The sequence below is a fragment of the Leptodactylus fuscus genome, chromosome 11 (genome assembly GCF_031893055.1).
Source record: "Leptodactylus fuscus isolate aLepFus1 chromosome 11, aLepFus1.hap2, whole genome shotgun sequence".
Taxonomy (NCBI): domain Eukaryota; kingdom Metazoa; phylum Chordata; class Amphibia; order Anura; family Leptodactylidae; genus Leptodactylus; species Leptodactylus fuscus.
Window position 1 is genome coordinate 74,324,565 of NC_134275.1, and position 18,468 is coordinate 74,343,032.

Below are 18,468 nucleotides of genomic sequence, written 5' to 3' on the forward strand. Positions count from 1 at the left end.
GTTTCGAGTAGCCCCTCAATATTCGACTACTCGAATCGAATATCGAATCCTATTATAGTCTATGGGGGGGAAAATGCTCGTTTCAGGGGTAGGAAACGTTCAATCAAATTATACTTACCAAATCCACGAGTGAGGGTCGGGCTGGATCCTCCGAGAAGTCTTTTCCGTGCAGCGTCCCCGCGGCATCTTCCAGCTCTGAATTCACTCTGCCAGGCACTACAAGCAGACATGTGCAGTCGGCTCTGCCCAGGCCCGATGCTTGGCAGAGTGAATGAAGAGCCGGAAGACGCCGCGGGGAAGCTGCACGGACTTCTAAAGGTAGGAGAAGAACCAGCATTGATTGGCTGACTGTATAGCATTCGGACAATCAATGCTGGTTCTGCATCGAACTTTTCCATTCGAATAGCGAGTGGTACTCGATCGAGTACGAGTATTTCAAATACCGTAATATTCGATCAAATACCTACTCAATCGAACACTACTCACTCATCTCTATTAATAAATCATATGTGGATTCCTACTTATTTTCTTATTATATCACCATAATAGTAGCTTGTAAATTATATCATCGATGCATTTCATTGCCCTATGGTACTCCTGTAATAATAATAATAATAATAATAATAATAATAATAATGAAAAAAATACTACTACCAATGCACTTACAGCTTCTAGGTGCTTTTTAAGAGACTCTGTTACAAGACTTTCTGCCATACTTAAGGAGGATCTTTTACCACCTGGAGCACATGCAGTTTTATATACTGCTGGAAAGCCGACAATGAGGAACACCCCGTCCACCCCAGTACTCGACTATGGACAAGAACTATCAGGAAGGGAGGGGACGTTTCTCACCGCTCTCACAGTACAGCGCAATAGACAGGAAGGGCGTTCCTGATTGTCAGAAACGCCCTTCTGACGGTGAAGAGCTACAGTACAGGCACTGATAGCTCTTCATTGGGGGCACAGAACGGGAAAGCCGATCTGCACTGAATTCAGCACACTGTCTGCTTTCTAGCGGTGTATAAAACCGCATGTGCCCCAGGAGGTGAAAGGTCCTCTTTAAAGATACTTAAACCATGTTTAACCTTTGAACAGCCTTTCCATTAAACAATAGTAAGATAAGATAATCCTTTAATAGTCCCACAGTGGGGACTACCTGAGGAATAACACTATTTCTGGTCATTATATATTTTATATTCTGTATAATATGGTTGAAGTTTTAAGTCTTCTCTTAGCTGATGAGTACAGGCTGCCATATACTACACACAATCTGTTTTGTAACTGGCTAATATCACTCAGATACAACCACAAAACCATGCAGTACATTTAAAGAGAAAGGATGACATATGCTGTTGTGAAAAAAGTTTCTGTCACTTTAGTTGTGATAGAAAGCTCATAAGCAGCTCCAGCATCTCACTAAAGCTGCCTTTCTTTGCTCATCTCCTGTGCTTTCTGCTTACTTCTCCCCACTTCTCTCTCTATAGACTTCTATAGGTAAATTGAGTCCTATGACCTGCAGACATTTTATAGACAGCATGGATTGTCACAGTAAAAGTCACTTTAGCTGAGTAGTCGTGGTGGGGAAACAGCCTGATAACAGCAGATATTACAAGGCTTCTCATACTCATCTGTACTATTCATTTATGCAGTGTTGATCATTTGAATACTTGTTGTATACTACTATATGTATTCTATCTATAATTTGATTTTTTTTTGCTTCTATTACAGCTTTGTTTAACCTCATACCAGTTGGCTTACGAGTGGTGGCTATTCAAGGTGTTCAAACTAAACTATACCTAGCTATGAACAGCGATGGATACTTGTACCCATCAGTAAGTACATTTGGACGAAAATGAATGCTGACATTGCTTTTACAGACATAACTATCCTTATTTTGACTCAAATACAGTATGGTTAAGGACTCCAATTTTTCATGAAACCAATTAAATATAATGTTACATCCATTGTGTAGCCTGACATAGACATATATAGAATATCACAACAGGGTAAGACCTAACCATCCAGTGACACACGGATGGATCACGTGGGGCGTGTCAATGTCATGACATTGGGTTGAACCCAAACCTTTTGAAATATTTGGGTTGAATCCAGTTCTATCTGAATCGGTTTGCTCTTCCCCAATCTCTCTGTTTACCATAATAAATCAAATACTTTTGAACACATATTGGAAAATTTTCTTGGCACTGCCAAAGTAGCAGTGTCAAGATATGTTGGTTGTCCAGGAATTTAAAAAAATCCCTAACAATAACATATGTGGTAAAATAAAAAAAAACAAAGTCCTTTCACCTCCTCGTCCAACTCCAGTTCTTTATAACGTTTAATGGGGGCAGTTTCAAGCAGAAGTAGGCAAGGGGGCAATATACTGAGCTCTGAAACTGTCCAATCAGAGACAAAGCTCACAATCACACCCTCTTGCCTTCTCCTGACTGTACAGAGCCTAATTATCATATCAGACACCAAAATTAAAAGCACTGATTGCTCGGGAATGGTGGGAGCAAGAGAAAAAAATGTGTCGGAATCAGTGGAGAGACACTTATTAAAAGGTGTAAAGAAGTCGTTGTGGATTTGTGGAGGTGATAAAAGGTTCCCTGCAGCAATGACATGCGCTTATGGAAGTGACTGCAGTGAGGCTTGCATGGATGGCACATAACTGGTTAGACCAAGGATTGACTATAGTGGTCATGTTCATGGATGGCACATAACTGGCTAGACCAAGGATTGACTATAGTGGCCATGTACATGGATGACACATAACTGGCTAGACCAAGGATTGACTATAGCGGCCATGTACATGGATGGCACATATCTGGCTAGACCAAGGATTGACTATAGCGGTCATGTACATGGATGACACATAACTGGCTAGACCAAGGATTGACTATAGCGGTCATGTACATGGATGACACATAACTGGCTAGACCAAGGATTGACTATAGCGGTCATGTACATGGATGACACATAACTGGCTATACCAAGGATTGACTATAGTTGCCATTTACATGGATGGCACATAACTGGTTAGACCAAGGATTGACTATAGTGGTCATGTTCATGGATGGCACATAACTGGCTAGACCAAGAATTGACTATAGTGGCCATGTACATGTATGGCACATAACTGGCTAGACCAAGGATTGACTATAGTGGCCATGTACATGGATGACACATAACTGGCTAGACCAAGGATTGACTATAGCGGCCATGTACATGGATGGCACATAACTGACTAGACCAAGGATTGACTATAGTGGCCATGTACATGGATGACACATAACTGGCTAGACCAAGGATTGACTATAGCGGCCATGTACATGGATGGCACATATCTGGCTAGACCAAGGATTGACTATAGCGGTCATGTACATGGATGGCACATAACTGGCTAGACCAAGGATTGACTATAGCGGTCATGTACATGGATGACACATAACTGGCTATACCAAGGATTGACTATAGTTGCCATTTACATGGATGGCACATAACTGGCTAGACCAAGGATTGCCTATAGCGGTCATGTACATGGATGGCACATAACTGGCTAGACCAAGGATTGACTATAGCGGCCATGTACATGGATGACACATAACTGGCTATACCAAGGATTGACTATAGTTGCCATTTACATGGATGGCACATAACTGGCTAGACCAAGAATTGACTATAGTGGCCATGTACATGGATGGCACATAACTGGCTAGACCAAGGATTGACTATAGCGGCCATGTACATGGATGACACATAACTGGCTAGACCAAGGATTGACTATAGCGGTCATGTACATGGATGGCACATAACTGGCTAGACCAAGAATTGACTATAGTGGCCATGTACATGGATGGCACATATCTGGCTAGACCAAGAATTGCCTATAGCGGTCATGTACATGGATGGCACATAACTGGCTAGACCAAGGATTGACTATAGTGGCCATGTACATGGATGGCACATAACTGGCTAGACCAAGGATTGACTATAGTGGCCATGTACATGGATGGCACATAACTGGCTAGACCAAGGATTGACTATAGTGGTCATGTACATGGATGGCACATTATCACTGTATTACAAGTAAACACAGACTGGCATTTACCACTGAATTTTATAGGGGAATTGTGATTACTATATATTTTATCATATTTGCCTTTGTTATAGAACTTTTTAAAAATTTTCAGACAACGCATTAAGTATTCGGCAAACTAAATCAGTGAAAAAATGCTATGTAATCACCAACACGGCAAAAACACATAGAGACCCATTATCTCCATATTCCATAGTCATGTGCTCTATGAGTGTCACCATATGGCATCTTTGTGTAACACCATATCATCACGTAGATGTAATATTTCTGGTGGTGAACACCTTTGTAATTCAATGTAGGATGACGCATGCTACAATGATATAATATAGTATACTATTAGAGGCGTATGAATATACAGTGCACTCATATGCATGAGAATTACTAATAAATTTGCAGCTAGTACTGTATATCGATCTATAAACGCATTTTCTGAAGACATGATTAAAGATGGCGATGTCTTCCCTTCATTAACATTAAGACATTTATTAAACACTTTCATAAATCCGGTATATACCAGCCACTGATCGACTTACATTAAGATCTATCACTTTGAGCGACTGCATGGGTTATAACGAAAAATATATCATGAATGATGGTTGTGCAAATGGCGATTGATCGGTAAGCAGCTTCCAGTTTATGTAAAATGTGACACGCTGGGTGGCAGCTGTGATAATCCTTCACTACACAGCGAGCTGGATGAAGCTCATGTATAACTGCTTTGAGCTGTGGATCATGTGCAGGATTTTCTAAAAGGTGCAGACACATATTTGCATTTCATTAGCATTAGCATGGATTTCCCTTACAAATTTTTTCAGAGGATCAATCTTCCCAACAGAAGGCTATACTTTTTATTTTAGTAAAAGCAGGTGGTGAAATAGATCACTTTTTTTCTAATCTGTTTTTATTTCTGATTGTAGATTTTTTAAATTCTATTTTCTGTATATGATTATGGGGACGGCCATCTTGCCTAAGCTTCTCCTCTGTTATCAGCATTTAGTGAAAAATAAACAAGAAGAGAGAGACACCGAGCGCCAATATGGTGTAGTAATCCAAGTAACAGTATAATTTGGACCAATTTATGGCCTCTTGCCTTGTTGGGTTGTAATAAATCACAAGACCTAAAACACACAACAAATGATCATGGCAGCAGCAGCTACTTCCCCTTGCGCAGACCAGGGTACGCACAATAATGGAAAGATGTCCCTCAGGGTCTAAGACCAATTGGGTGTGAGGTGAGGGGTGAAGCGCGCACAGACCAACAACCAGATCAAAAAATCTTCAGTAACTTTATTAGTATCAAGCACTACGCATTTCAGGCAGGTAGCCCTTCTTCAGGTGCATAAACAACTACAAAGAACAAAAGGACAAACCATGCACATGTCGAAATCGTCATAAAAACATATAGAAATTATGCAAATATAATGATTATTATAAAAAGTAAAAAAAAATTTATAACAATTTCGACATGTGCATGGTTTGTCCTTTTGTTCTTTGTAGTTGTTTGTGCACCTGAAGAAGGGCTACCTGCCTGAAATGCGTAGTGCTTGATACTAATAAAGTTACTGAAGATTTTTTGATCTGGTTGTTGGTCTGTGCGCGCTTCACCCCTCACCTCACACCCAATTGGTCTTAGACCCTGAGGGACTCCTTTCCATCAGCATTTAGTGATCTGCTTTACCACATTGCCGTCGGCAGCAGTAGTCTTATGTCGGTCTATTGGAGAGTTCTGTGCTAACTTCTATAGTCAGTAGAGGATGTAATGATGGGCCAATGGGTTAATCTATACAGGTGGTAACTTTTACTTGAATCCCATTTGCGATGTAAACTATAATGATAAGCAAATGTAAAAACAACATAAAAAAAGTCCTGTGTATGACCAAAAAAGAAGCAAAAATTATTTGAATAACTTGATAAATGTTGTGGCCATCAAAGCCACTTGTATTAAAATACATAAAAATGTATCAGGTCATGAGCCAGGAAAAATGGCCAGGTATTAAAGGGGTCAAGGACTACAAAGTGAAAATAATGGGGTAGCCATAAACAAAGTCCTGACCAAAATCTTATAGAAAATGTATGACTACAAGTGTAAAAACGCGTAGTGTTCCAAGGAAAGTGACGTGGAGACAGTGGGTTGGGATCAACTCAATATTGCAAATGGCCTTTTCCTCCCACCGGTTATGGTGACTTTTGTGCCAAAATCTCCCACAGGCAATGAGGAAAATGCATGAGAGCAGAGAATAGTGCTAGTGGTTCCTGTGGGGTGCACCCGGCCTGGGTGTGGGGCACCTTGTCTCAGGGTTCCTGGTTAGACAGCCAGTAAAACTTAGGAGCACAACTTGCTCCATCTTCTCTCCTCAGCTATCTACTCGAAACTGTATCTAACTGGTCCAAACCGGCTAAGGCTCAGTAAACTCCTCCCACCTTCTAGAAACAGCTGAGCAATGGCCCCTCCCATTCACAAAGATGACGCAGCAGAAATAATATGATATTTTAAACCTTAAAGATTCAGTGTAAAGACCTGAAGAGTACAAAAAGCATAAAACAATAAGAAACATATTATGAGAAATGTGTGGCCGGCTTCCCTAAATGTTTGATTGAAGGTAGACAATTTAGAGGCAGTGCCTAGCAATATTTACCACAAGCGTCTATACTGGTTTTCCGGCATAGAGGTGTGAGGGCGCATCTTTGGTGCAAGCTCCTTTTTGGAGCTGAAGACACAACACATTCATTGTTCTGCAAACCCAAGTTTTAATGAATGTGGGGCAGGGGTATATAAACATATGTCTTTAAAGATGCTATACTCCTTTTCAAAACTGACGTCCTATCAATTTGTAGGAGTCTGACTGTGGGCACCCCTGTAGATCAGCTCGTGGGGATAGACCCCCAACAGGTAAAACATAATGGACTTGTAGCCATATAGAATACCATATAAAATCTGCACACATTTTCAATGCTGTCGTTCCTCATTGCATTCAGTGTATGACGTGGCTCTTTGGTTGCCCTTCCCTGGCTCCTTGCAGACCATAATAATGAGAGAATATCCGTTTAAGAATAAAGATTGATGATATTAGTTTTACCACAGGAATGATTTGTTAAAGGAGCAGAAATGATCCTGCAAAATTAATCTTCATAGCCGCTCATTAGATGGAGGATTTCACTGTAATCTCTGTCTTGCAACCTAGTCGACATTTAGGAGGAAGCCGGCGCGATCAATACGTGTGCTATGACTTTCCCCACATACTGTGACAGCTTATTACAGGCTTCTCAGCTTCCATTTCACTCGTCTAACCTGTGACTCATGCTTACTGTATGGCTGCAACTTATTGTTGTTTAATATCTGTGTTTGCTTCTCTGTTATATTGTCATTGTTCTTGTTATTTTTTATGTATCTTAATCTTATGCTTTTGTATGCTATAGTTTAATGGCTTGGATGTTGGTCGAGTCAGACATTTTGAATTATGAAATGGTAGAGGTCAGGTTTGGTGGTTTGAGTAGGATATATACAGTATCTACAAATGTACCTGCCTGTTGTAAAATAACTAGTTTTTAAGATTATTCTGTGAAGTGTTCCATAACCAGTGACAACTTCAACCATGGTTAGGACATTCTGGTGGGTCGGCAACATCTGGAGAGCCAGAGTTTGGGGTACACAATGGCATCTTTAAATCCTTTTTTTTCCCCTCTAATTAGTCTAAGGCCACAGATTTTTTGCTGCAGATTTTTCAGTGTTTTTTTAAACCATAGCAAAAATGGTTACAAAAGCAATGGAAAATATGTAGAAAGTCCACTCCTGGCTTTGGCTCAAAAGCCCTTGGCCAAATTTGCAACAAAAAAAACTGGGTTTACGCAACGTGTGGTCTCAGCCTCTACCCTATGATATCTCTATAGTCCTATGAGCTCTGGACAAGAATCGAGGGCTCCAGGCTACAATGAAAGTCTATTCCGGAGATTAGTGGTGAGTTCCTTCATGTGTTGCATATCTTCTACTTTGCAGATTCAGTGTAGAAGAAAAGTGTGTGTGCGTGTGTGTGTGTGTGTGTGTGTGTAGGGAGGGGGGTGGACTTTCAAGGAGCAGGTGTTGACAAGGTGTATAAGGGATGACTCGTAGGGAGTGATCAGACAAGTGGAGGAGACAGCAGACCGGTGCTAGTCTGGAAGGCGGCTACATTTTTACACATCCTCAAATGTTTTTGGTTACCATTATGATATAGTGCTTCTTGGTTACCTTACTTTAGACCTTTTTTGTGCCAAAATTTTACACTTTTCCACCAAATCAGGCCATTTTCTGCTATGATATGGCCCTAAGTGAGTAAGGGCTAACATGTTTCTAAAACACTCAATAAATGTAGCCCATTGTAGCCCATTGCTTGAAGGACACAATGTCCCTGTGAGCAGCAAGTGTTGTATTCTGGCTCTATCTCCCAAGAAAAATATTCTCATGCCATACCATACATTGGAATAGGCAGAATGGCTTCTTGATACCACCGCCCTCATACATACTGTAGATAGAGATGAGCGAACACTGTTCGGATCAGCCGATCTGGATAGCATGCTCCCATAGAAATGAATGGAAGCACCTGTGACACTGACTTTGCCGGTGGCCGGCGTCACAGGTGCTTCCATTCATTTCTATGGGAGCGTGCTGTTCGGATCGGCGGATCCGAACAATGTTCGTTCATCTCTAACTGTAGAACCTGTGATAGCCCCATCTAGTGGAGTGATATCAGTGAAACTTTGAAATAACCTATGCTTGTATTATTCACTTTGACCTGTTTCTGCCCCTTATTTGTCATATTTTTTTTTTCAAAGCTGTACTTTTTTAAAATTAAGAGCAAATTGCTATTCCCCCTTAACGTCCTATATAAATCCATCCAAAAAGTGGAGTTTATAAAATAGAAAGACTTTACCGTGACCAGAGGAGAACCATCAGCTCTGCACAAAGCTATTTCATCTTGTGTACCCATTCAATGATTTTCTCAATTCACATTCGCCTGCATAGGAAGGTAATTACTTGTAAGACACAGAATTCCCCATCTCCAGTTCAGTGACAGAAAAGAATTCACAGTTCTTCACGTTCCCCTGAGAAATACACAGAGAACGGCAGTATTTTCCGTGAAAATGAAATTTCAGTGTTGCACAACTTTTTTTTTTATTGTACTTAATCTTTTGTGTCGTTCTTTGTGGGTTTTTAATTTTTAGCCAGTTTTATATCAAATACCGATTACAAGGTTCATTTTGTAATTTTTCCCTTTAAATCCAAGGCGACGAGTGAGAACTCTACCTGTACCTGTATTCACGGTATGTTCATGGTTCTTTAATGAAGAAGTCCATCTTCCAAGAAGCTCTCACATTTAATATGGATGACGACCTCTCTCTGTCTCTCAGCATAACCCAATTATAACACAGACAAGCATGGAGAATGTGACATCCTTTTGCTATGGCTTGATGAGCCTCAATACAGTGCTGATGTGACACTGAGCGATTGCTATATATAGACAGCCATTTTAGCAGTCATTCCATATCAAGGTGTAGTTAAACGAGAACATAAGATCTAAGATAATTTTACAATTTCGCTGCTTGCCCCTTCTCTTGCACTTATATCGCTGTATACTGTTCTGTTGGACTATGTGCTTGTTTTTATATGGTGACCATTAAATACCATTAAATCTACCTTAAAATAACTTTATTATTATTACTTAAATAGAGAGATTATTATTTTATTTCTATAGTTTTTTTTATTTTTTTTAAATAATATTTCTTTGTTATTTTTTTATGTTATGAAGATTCCTAAATATCCAAGTAAATCTTCTAGCTGCAACCCGTATAGACATGTTTTATGAATTTAAAGGGGTATTCTCATATTTGGTAGGATATGGCTTCACATTCTAATTTGAGGGATCCGACCTCCAGTGGGCACTCTTAAAATAAAAACAGTGTCCTATCTCTTGTTTTATTGGAGTGATGGTCACCCATGTGTGTATTCAGAGTCTATTGGACTGACATAGATAGCTGAGTGAGACAATAAGTTCTATAAAGACTGAAGAGACAGGAGACGGGGGAATCCCAATTTAGGCCGGGTTCACACAGAGATTTTTGAGGCGAAATCCAAGTTAGAATCCGGGCACAAAAAAACGCCTCTCATTGAATTTAATGGGTTCCTTTGAGGTGTCATGCCCTTTCTTCAGGCGGATTCCGCAGGTCATTCATTTGGGCCTAATCTGGAGCGGAATGTCGTGATTGGATGCCGATGCAGTGTATGAACTGCATCGGCATCCAGTCGTGGGTAGCCTTTTTTTTTACCGGATTCTAAGGCGGCCTCCAGAACCAAGCCTTAGTCATCAGTGGGAGTTCCAGGATCCCATTGATTGTATAATTGTCATCTGTGCAATGGATAGACAATACATATCTTTACTGTGAAACACCTTTAAATATAACTTTTTGCAAAACCTATGTGATCTAAGTAGAACTATAAGGGGATACAGGAGGTGCAACCACAATATGGTTGTATTATGATCATGGGAAACTATCCAAAATCCCTACTTATGGTTGGGATTAAATCAAGTCAAAAGTGCCAAACCGCCATTTTTTCACTGTTTTGATTCTGATAAAAATTTTAATAAATAGTGATCAAAGCAAAAGCAATTCCCCAAAATGGTAGAACTAAAAATTACACTCAGCCCCACAAAATAAGACGCCCTATGCATCCCCGTACACGGACGTATAAAAAAGTTATGGCCGTCGGAATATGGCGACTTTTAGAAAAAAAATTTTTTTAACACAGTTTTGGATTTTTTTTAAGGGGTTAAAATGTAAATAAGACCATATAAATTTGGTATCCCCAGAATTGTACCGAAACACAGAATACAGGGGACATGTCATTTTGGCTGCACAGTGAACGCCGTAAAACCGAAGCCCGTGAGAAAGTCGCAGAAATTCATTTTTCCTTCAAATTCACCCCATTCTGAATTTTTTTCCAGCTTCCCAGTACATTATACAGAATAATTAATGGCGGCATCATGAAGAAAAATTTGTCCTGCAAAGATTAAGACCTCATATGGCTCTGGGAGCGGAGAAATAAAAAAGTTATGGGGTTTAGAAGGAGGGGAGTCAAAAACGAAAAACGAAAATAAATAAATGCCATTGGCGGGAAGGGGTTAAAAGTAAGGTTACGGGAACTAGTATTCTTCCTGTGAAGCATTTGTCTTCTGTAGTCATGCGTCCCATAATGAAATTATTTCTGAAAATATTAATGCAAATATATTCATTCTATTTTTCTCTCTGTAGACTAATTTACAGAGAAAATATTCAAAATAATGAAATCCATTGTCTCCATATGGTATTATTTATTGTATTTAGTAAATTCTCTCATTATTTAATTTTACAAGTAGGATGAATGAGTGATCGTAAGAAACTAGAATGAGATGAAGATGAGAGAAAAAAAGATGAGAAACAAGTTTGTAGATACCGTACAGATAAGAAGACATCTGTAATAAATTATAGTCCAAATTTTTTAATTTTTTTTTTTTAAATCACTATTTACAGCATTCTTTGGAAGATTACTGGGCGTTCAGTTGCACAAGAAAACATTATCCTCATAAATATTCTTAGAAAAAAATTAATATATAATAAACATAGATAATATCAAGTAGGCAAGTACTAGGGATGTACTAAACTGAATGCCAAATTTGTGCCAAAAAATCTGGACTGCATTCAGTGAAACCCATTTATTATGTGTTCTAGATACTGTTTTGTCTGACCAGACAGTGCGGCATAGCGGAAAGGGACATGGCTTGTAGAAAAGTGGAAGGGCTTAAAATGCACAAGTATGCACCAAAACTGTCACAAAATGAAAGAAAGAAATTGAATGTTCAGTTTTTTTTTATTTTATATTTGTCTATATTTTAAAATAAATACTAAACTTTTGTAGTTTTTTCTCGGATCACTGAACTACATAATAGACTGTCAGTTCCTGTTCTGTAGAGATCGCTTTTCAGTAGTTATATCTTTATTAGAGATGAGCGAACACTAAAATGTCCGAGGTTCGAAATCCGATTCGAACAGCCGCTCACTGTTTGACTGTTCGAACGGATTTCGAACCCCATTATAGTCTATGGGGGGAAATGCTCATTTCAGGGGTATGCAAAATTCAATATAATCATACTTACCAAGTCCACGAGTGACGGTCGGGCTGGATTCTCCTTGAAGTCTTCTCCCGGCGCAGCGCCCCCGCGGCATCTTCCGGCTGGAATTCACTCTGCCTAAGCATCGAGGCCTAGGCAGAGCCGACTGCGCATGCGAGGGCATGCCCGCGCATGCGCAGTCGGCTCTGCCTAGGCCGGATGCCTAGGCAGAGTGAATTCCAGCCGGAAGACGCCGCGGGGACGCTGCACGGAGAACACTTCTAAAGGTAAGAGAAGAACCAGCGTTGATTGGCAGAATGTATAGCATTCTGCCAATCAACGCTGGTTCTGCATCGAACCTTAAACTTCAAATAACTAGTAGTGTTCGATCGAGTACGAGTATTTCAAATACCGTAGTATTCGATCGAACACTACTCGCTCATCTCTAATCTTTATCATCACCGCATTATTTCAAAGACATATAACACCTATGTATAAATGGCACTGGGACATGTCATTCACAATGGTGATGGTCACTGCTTGCCTCCTATATTTATGTTCCTATGGTCATGTGGCTGCTGTAAAGTAAATCTCTATATGGGCAGGTTCACACCTGCGCCCTTGCCCACTTTAGGCAATCCTGACGGTTTTTTGTGGACATGCACAAAACGCTCATGGGCGGTCTTTTTGCAAACCCATTCAAGTGAATGGGTTTGAAAACTGACTGCCAGGTTTCCATCCCCAGTCCCATTTCTCGGGGCAGAAGACAGAAACCGTCAGGATTGCCTAAACCAGGCACGGGTGCATGTGTGAACCTACCCTATGTTGTTAGCAGTTCAGGCGAAATGACTACTCCTATAATCATAAACAGAAAATAGAAGTCAACCATCAGAAAGTAAAATAGATTAGACAAGAAAGGATATGCATTTATATCTGGTATTAATTAATAAAGATTCAGTGGATCTCTTCCCTTTAAATTATTACTAAACAGGGGGATGCCCTGCAATGTCCTTCAGGCCTGCACTAGGCATAACACAGTGTAAGAGCTTTGCCTGAAGTGTTCCTTTAATGGAACGAACAAGTAAAACAAAAGCATGACCAAGCCCCGGGGATTGCCACGCTGAAGCTCAGGCATAAGAGAAATGACTAGCATGCTTTAATTATTTAGGAAGGAAACCCTTTTGACAACAGCTTAGTATATGAAAGCGTGTTACCTTTAGAAAATAGTATTTCATTTCAGCTTCTATATCTCCTGCCCGGGTGCAAGTGGGCAATGAAAGCTAAACTCTGATCGACAGGACAATAGTTTAGAAAGTTGTGAGAAATGAAGTGTTTTGTGATATGATACAGTATCTTATGCTCCCTCTTTTGGTGACTACAGACAGACAGAATATTACCTTTTACATTAACACTTATTTAGGGGACATAAGGTAAAACCAATATCTATTAAGATATAGTACTGTGCAAACATTGTAGGCAGATGTTCAAAAAAAGGCTCAAATTAAGAATATTTTCATAAACAGGATTGTTAGTCGTCAACAAACAAAATTAATTGAATGAACAAAAGAGAAAACTAAATCCCATCAATATTTGATGTGACCGCCATTGATGGGGGAGTCCTGGGCATGTAGATATGGCCCCACAGAGCCCTAATCTCAACATCATCCAGTCTGTCTGGGATTACATAAAGAAACAGAAGGATTGGAGGAAGCCTGCATCCATAGAAGATCTGTGCTTAGTTCGCTACAAAGTTTGGAACAACCTCCCTGCCGTGTTCCTTCAAAAACTGTTTTGTTCATTCACTTCATTGTGTTAATTGACAAAAATAAACTATTATTGCATATCACATCGAAAGTAATAGGGAAAAAAGTCTCCCATTGATTTCAATGGGTAGCACTTGTATGCCGGCAACCATTCAAGTCAATGGGAGCTGGTTTTTAGGCGCTCATTCTGAACGACTTTTACGTGTATACTCCATGTGAAGGCTCCCTTACACTTCTATTTTTTTAGGAAATCTTATTTTGCAGGATTTTTTCAAAATTGACCTGAAACTTTTGCACAGTATTGGATATTAAGAAAAGTATTAGCAAAGAGATTTGAATCTGTTTAGATTAAAGAAATTAATGGTGTTCACGGGAACATTCACTTTAAAGAGATAGTCCAACCCCTTTGATTAGTTAACCAGCTTTGATCAAGCTTCATTATTCTCTGAAATTATCTGAATTTGTACAGAAATATCCATTTCTCTAGAGAAGAGGTACATTATACTTTGTCTATGCTTCTCATTTCTTAAGAGATCCTTCAACTTCTCCATCAGCCTGTTATCCAGGGTGCTAACACAGAAAAATAACTTTGAAAACAACCTACATTATATGCAAGTGAGCCATTGGGGTGGAACCACTCCTTGGCCACTCCCCTTTCTGGTTTGCTTGACATACCACTGGGTACTTCATCACAAGCCACCACCAGGGGCAGTATACACTGTCTACCAATAAGTATTTGGACACCTGTGGTAGAATAGAAAAACAGCATTTATTCATATCCAATAGTTGGTAGACCCCAGCAGATGCTTCCTTACGGATGGTATTGAGCGTCACAATACTCCCGGATGCCTGGTGACACTCCTGGTGTATGTGAGCCATTGGTTGGGTGCAGTTTCTCTGGCCAGCACTCGTCGGTCTCTATCTCCCAGTTTCGGGGGGTCTGCCGACTCGAGGCACATTCCAACAATCACTGTTCACCTTCCACTTCATAATCACATAGGCCACATCGATTTTGGGTAATTCAGTTGGTTTGCTATGTCCCTTAAGGATTGACCATTTCTGTGGTACCCCAAAATTACCTCTTTCTCAAAATCAAACAACTCTGCACTTCGTGGCATCTTGCATGTGACTAATGCCAATGCCGTTTCCTATTTAATGGTGGAAGGCGTGACATACATCACGACCGCAGATATCTTCATTTGCATGGGTGTCCAAATACTTATCGGTAGACAGTGTATGCATACACAGTAAAGCTACGTGCCCTGATCTTGGCACACTGTGTCCGCATTTCCCCTGGATTCTTCCGGAGATGGTTTATATCCTAAATAACAGGTAGATGGCACTTTGAAGGTCTAAATCCTCCCGACAAGTTCCCTTTAATGCAGGCATACTGTAGAAGTAATGAATGTACAGGTATGCTTGGAAACACAGTCGAATACAAATGAATATATTTCTACTAGTTCTGACTTTCTAAAAATACACACATTTAGATTCCTGGTAAAACCGGAGCAGAATTGATATAATCTAGTTTTGCAGTCAGAATAGCGTGTTGTAGTATTCATACACTTTGTGCACTGCATAGAACGACTTTTTGGACGTCCATTTTTGCCGTAATGAGTTATGATAATCGATCTCCCGGTACCAGCTTAGACATGTACCAGAGCACGTTTTTATCTCTCCTTTTCCAATATCCTTATTAAATGCATGAAACTAAGCCAAATATAGTGACAGGTTTATTTCAAACAGCATTTTAAATGTGCTCTCTTTAGAAATGTTTGCATTTTATTGCTATTCTACACAGTGTAAATTCTTAATAAAGATTACTTAGTGTCTAGAAAATCTCTGGAGGCTTTTTGAGGATTTATATGATTTTAGGAAAGATATTATATATTCCATTTCTAGTCTTTATATAACAAATGGAATATAATGAGTGTCTTCTATCTCTCCATTTTATGCCTATCGATGAACATTTGCCCTTCTATATAAATCGGTGGGTGACGTCAGTACTTGTATTAGTAATTGGTATTTCTATGTGATCTTAGTGACTCATTATACCGATATTACACTGGTGGCCGGTGGTGATTAACCCATTATTAAGACAGCTCTCATAGCCATTGTGATATTATATGTTTAGATATTAGATATGGATGTGACAAAGTTGTTCTAAAACACTGGAATATATTCCTTAGAATTAGGGTTGAGCGATCGTGTTCGGAAAAGATCGGATTCCGATCGGCGATCGAGAAAATTTCACGATCGCGATCGAATTCCGAACACGATCTTTTTATGTGGGATCAAGATCGGTGATTTTTCCCACAATGCTTTGCTTAGCCTTCACACTGAGTATACACTGTATACTCAGTGTGAAGGCTCCGCTGCAGTTCCATAGGAATGAATGGAAGCAGCCGGCACACAGCCTTAATCCCTTGCGCGCCGGCTGCCTCCATTCATTCGAATGGGAGGCTAAACTAAACATCTCTAGCAGCTACTTACCTCTAGAGATGGCTGCTCCAGTGCCCTCCTTCTTCTTGCCTCGCTGCCCCGCCTCCCAGGTTAGTGTTTAAACCGCTAGGTAGGCGGGGCTTGTGGCTTAGGAGAGTGTGGGCGGGTACAGGGCGGGGAGACGTGACGTCTCCCCTCCCAGTACCCACCCACACTCTCCTAACCCGCCACACTCTCCTAACCTGGCAGGGAGGGGGCAGCGAAGTGAGAAGAGCAGCGTGGAGCGGTAGCGAGGCAAAGAAGAAGGAAGGCATCGGACACTGGACCAGCCATCTCTGGAGGTAATAAAAATTTATGTAGTCCAGCTCACCCTTGAATAGACAAGAAATACCATACCCGGGATGCACGGAGACCGGTGGAACTTGAACCGGTGCAAATTCTAGCAGAAGAGACGACAGAATTCCAGCAAACACCAGGCATAGATGAATAAAAAACTTGAACCTTTATTCTTCAATCCGTAAAAACCAACAAACCATCCTATTCACGGGGAGTAACAAAGCTTAATCACCTTAGGCTACGCGTTTCAGAATGGCGGTTCCTTCTTCATGCCATGAAGAAGGAACCGCTGTTCCGTCATCTCTGGAGGTAAGTGGACACCAGGGGGGACTAAGTAGCCAGAGGATTAAAAAAAAAAATGATTCACTACACAGCGTGGATTCTAACAATTCTTAGATTCCATGCTGTATAGTGAATAGGATTGCTTTTAAAATCCGATCTCCAATTAATAAAAAAAATCCCATTGACTTGCATTGGGATCGGAATTGGGATCGAGATCGGGTTCGAATGAAAAATGATCGGAAATCGGATTTTAAAATCTATCCTGAAAAGTCAAGATCGGCTCATCCCTACTTAGAATAATACACTAAGAAATTTAAACAACTGAAAGTGTTAACAGTCTTTATATAATACCTTTATTTTAAAAAAAATTACTCATGTACCTAAACGGAGCACATTAAATTTTCATAAGCCAAAAGCTTCACTCTTGGATATTCTAAAACACTGTACAACTATAATTCATGACTAGCACCTCCATAATAGTCAGCGGAATCCATAGATAGGCTAAGTTTTCCCAACCAAGACAAAAGATTCCACTTCCAAGACTTTCCATATCCCTTGGACCAACCCTTTACATCTTGTTTACAATCAATGCGGTTCTTCTGGGGAGGGACAAGCTCCATCAGTATGCTAAAACAATTAACATTGTCCAAACATTTGCTAAAAAATAAAAGTCAAATATAATCCTTAACATATCTGTGGGTGTCTAACGTCTGACCTGATATCTGACCTCTCTTAGTGCACAATCTAAGAAGCTCCTCTAACTAATGACTTTTTGTGCACTTTAAAAAGGGATAGGTATCCCGAAACACGTTGTGCTTTTAACCAATAAAGAGAGAATCTTGTACCAACCATATGTGACAGTGAGCCCACCTCCTTTGAGTGTGCAAATTTGTCCTCTTATTCTCGGGTCCCCACCCTGGCTATTGGCATTGTCTGATATCAATTATCGCTGATACTGGAACTAAACAGTGTACAGAGCCGAAACATCCTTGATTGGGAGCTGAACTGCAATAAACCTGAAGCGCCACTACACAATATACTGAGCTATTTGTTTCTAGTGTCATAAACTGAGGGGGAATTTTCTGTTCCTTCTATACCTTAAAACTGCTGTAGATGGGAATAGTTATGGCACATCTTTGTTGCAGGGCCTTTTTTATTCCAAAGACGTACCACTCCCCTCTTTCTTTCAGCTTCTTGTGTAGTTAGCACTAGTTGGGGACTTCAGTGAGAGTCTTGTACAGAACTCCAATCTTATTAAATTATTCTTTATTAGAGATGAGCGAACACTAAAATGTTCAAGATTCGATATTCGTTTCGAGTAGCCCCTCAATTTTCGACTACTCGAATCAAATATCGAACCCTATTATAGTCTATGGGGGGGAAATGCTCGTTTCAGGGGTAGGCAACGTTCGATCAAATTATACTT

General features: G+C 40.1%; 1 protein-coding gene across 4 annotated transcripts in view; it reads left to right on the forward strand.

Moving 5' to 3' along the window:
• FGF13 (fibroblast growth factor 13) overlaps positions 1-18,468 on the forward strand; it is a 324,403-nt gene that overhangs the window by 250,394 nt on the left and 55,541 nt on the right. For all 4 annotated transcript variants that reach the window (XM_075259704.1, XM_075259701.1, XM_075259702.1 and 1 more), the window contains one exon: positions 1,729-1,832. In XM_075259704.1, coding sequence (XP_075115805.1) covers positions 1,729-1,832 — 104 coding nt within the window. The remainder of the gene's footprint in view (positions 1-1,728; positions 1,833-18,468) is intronic.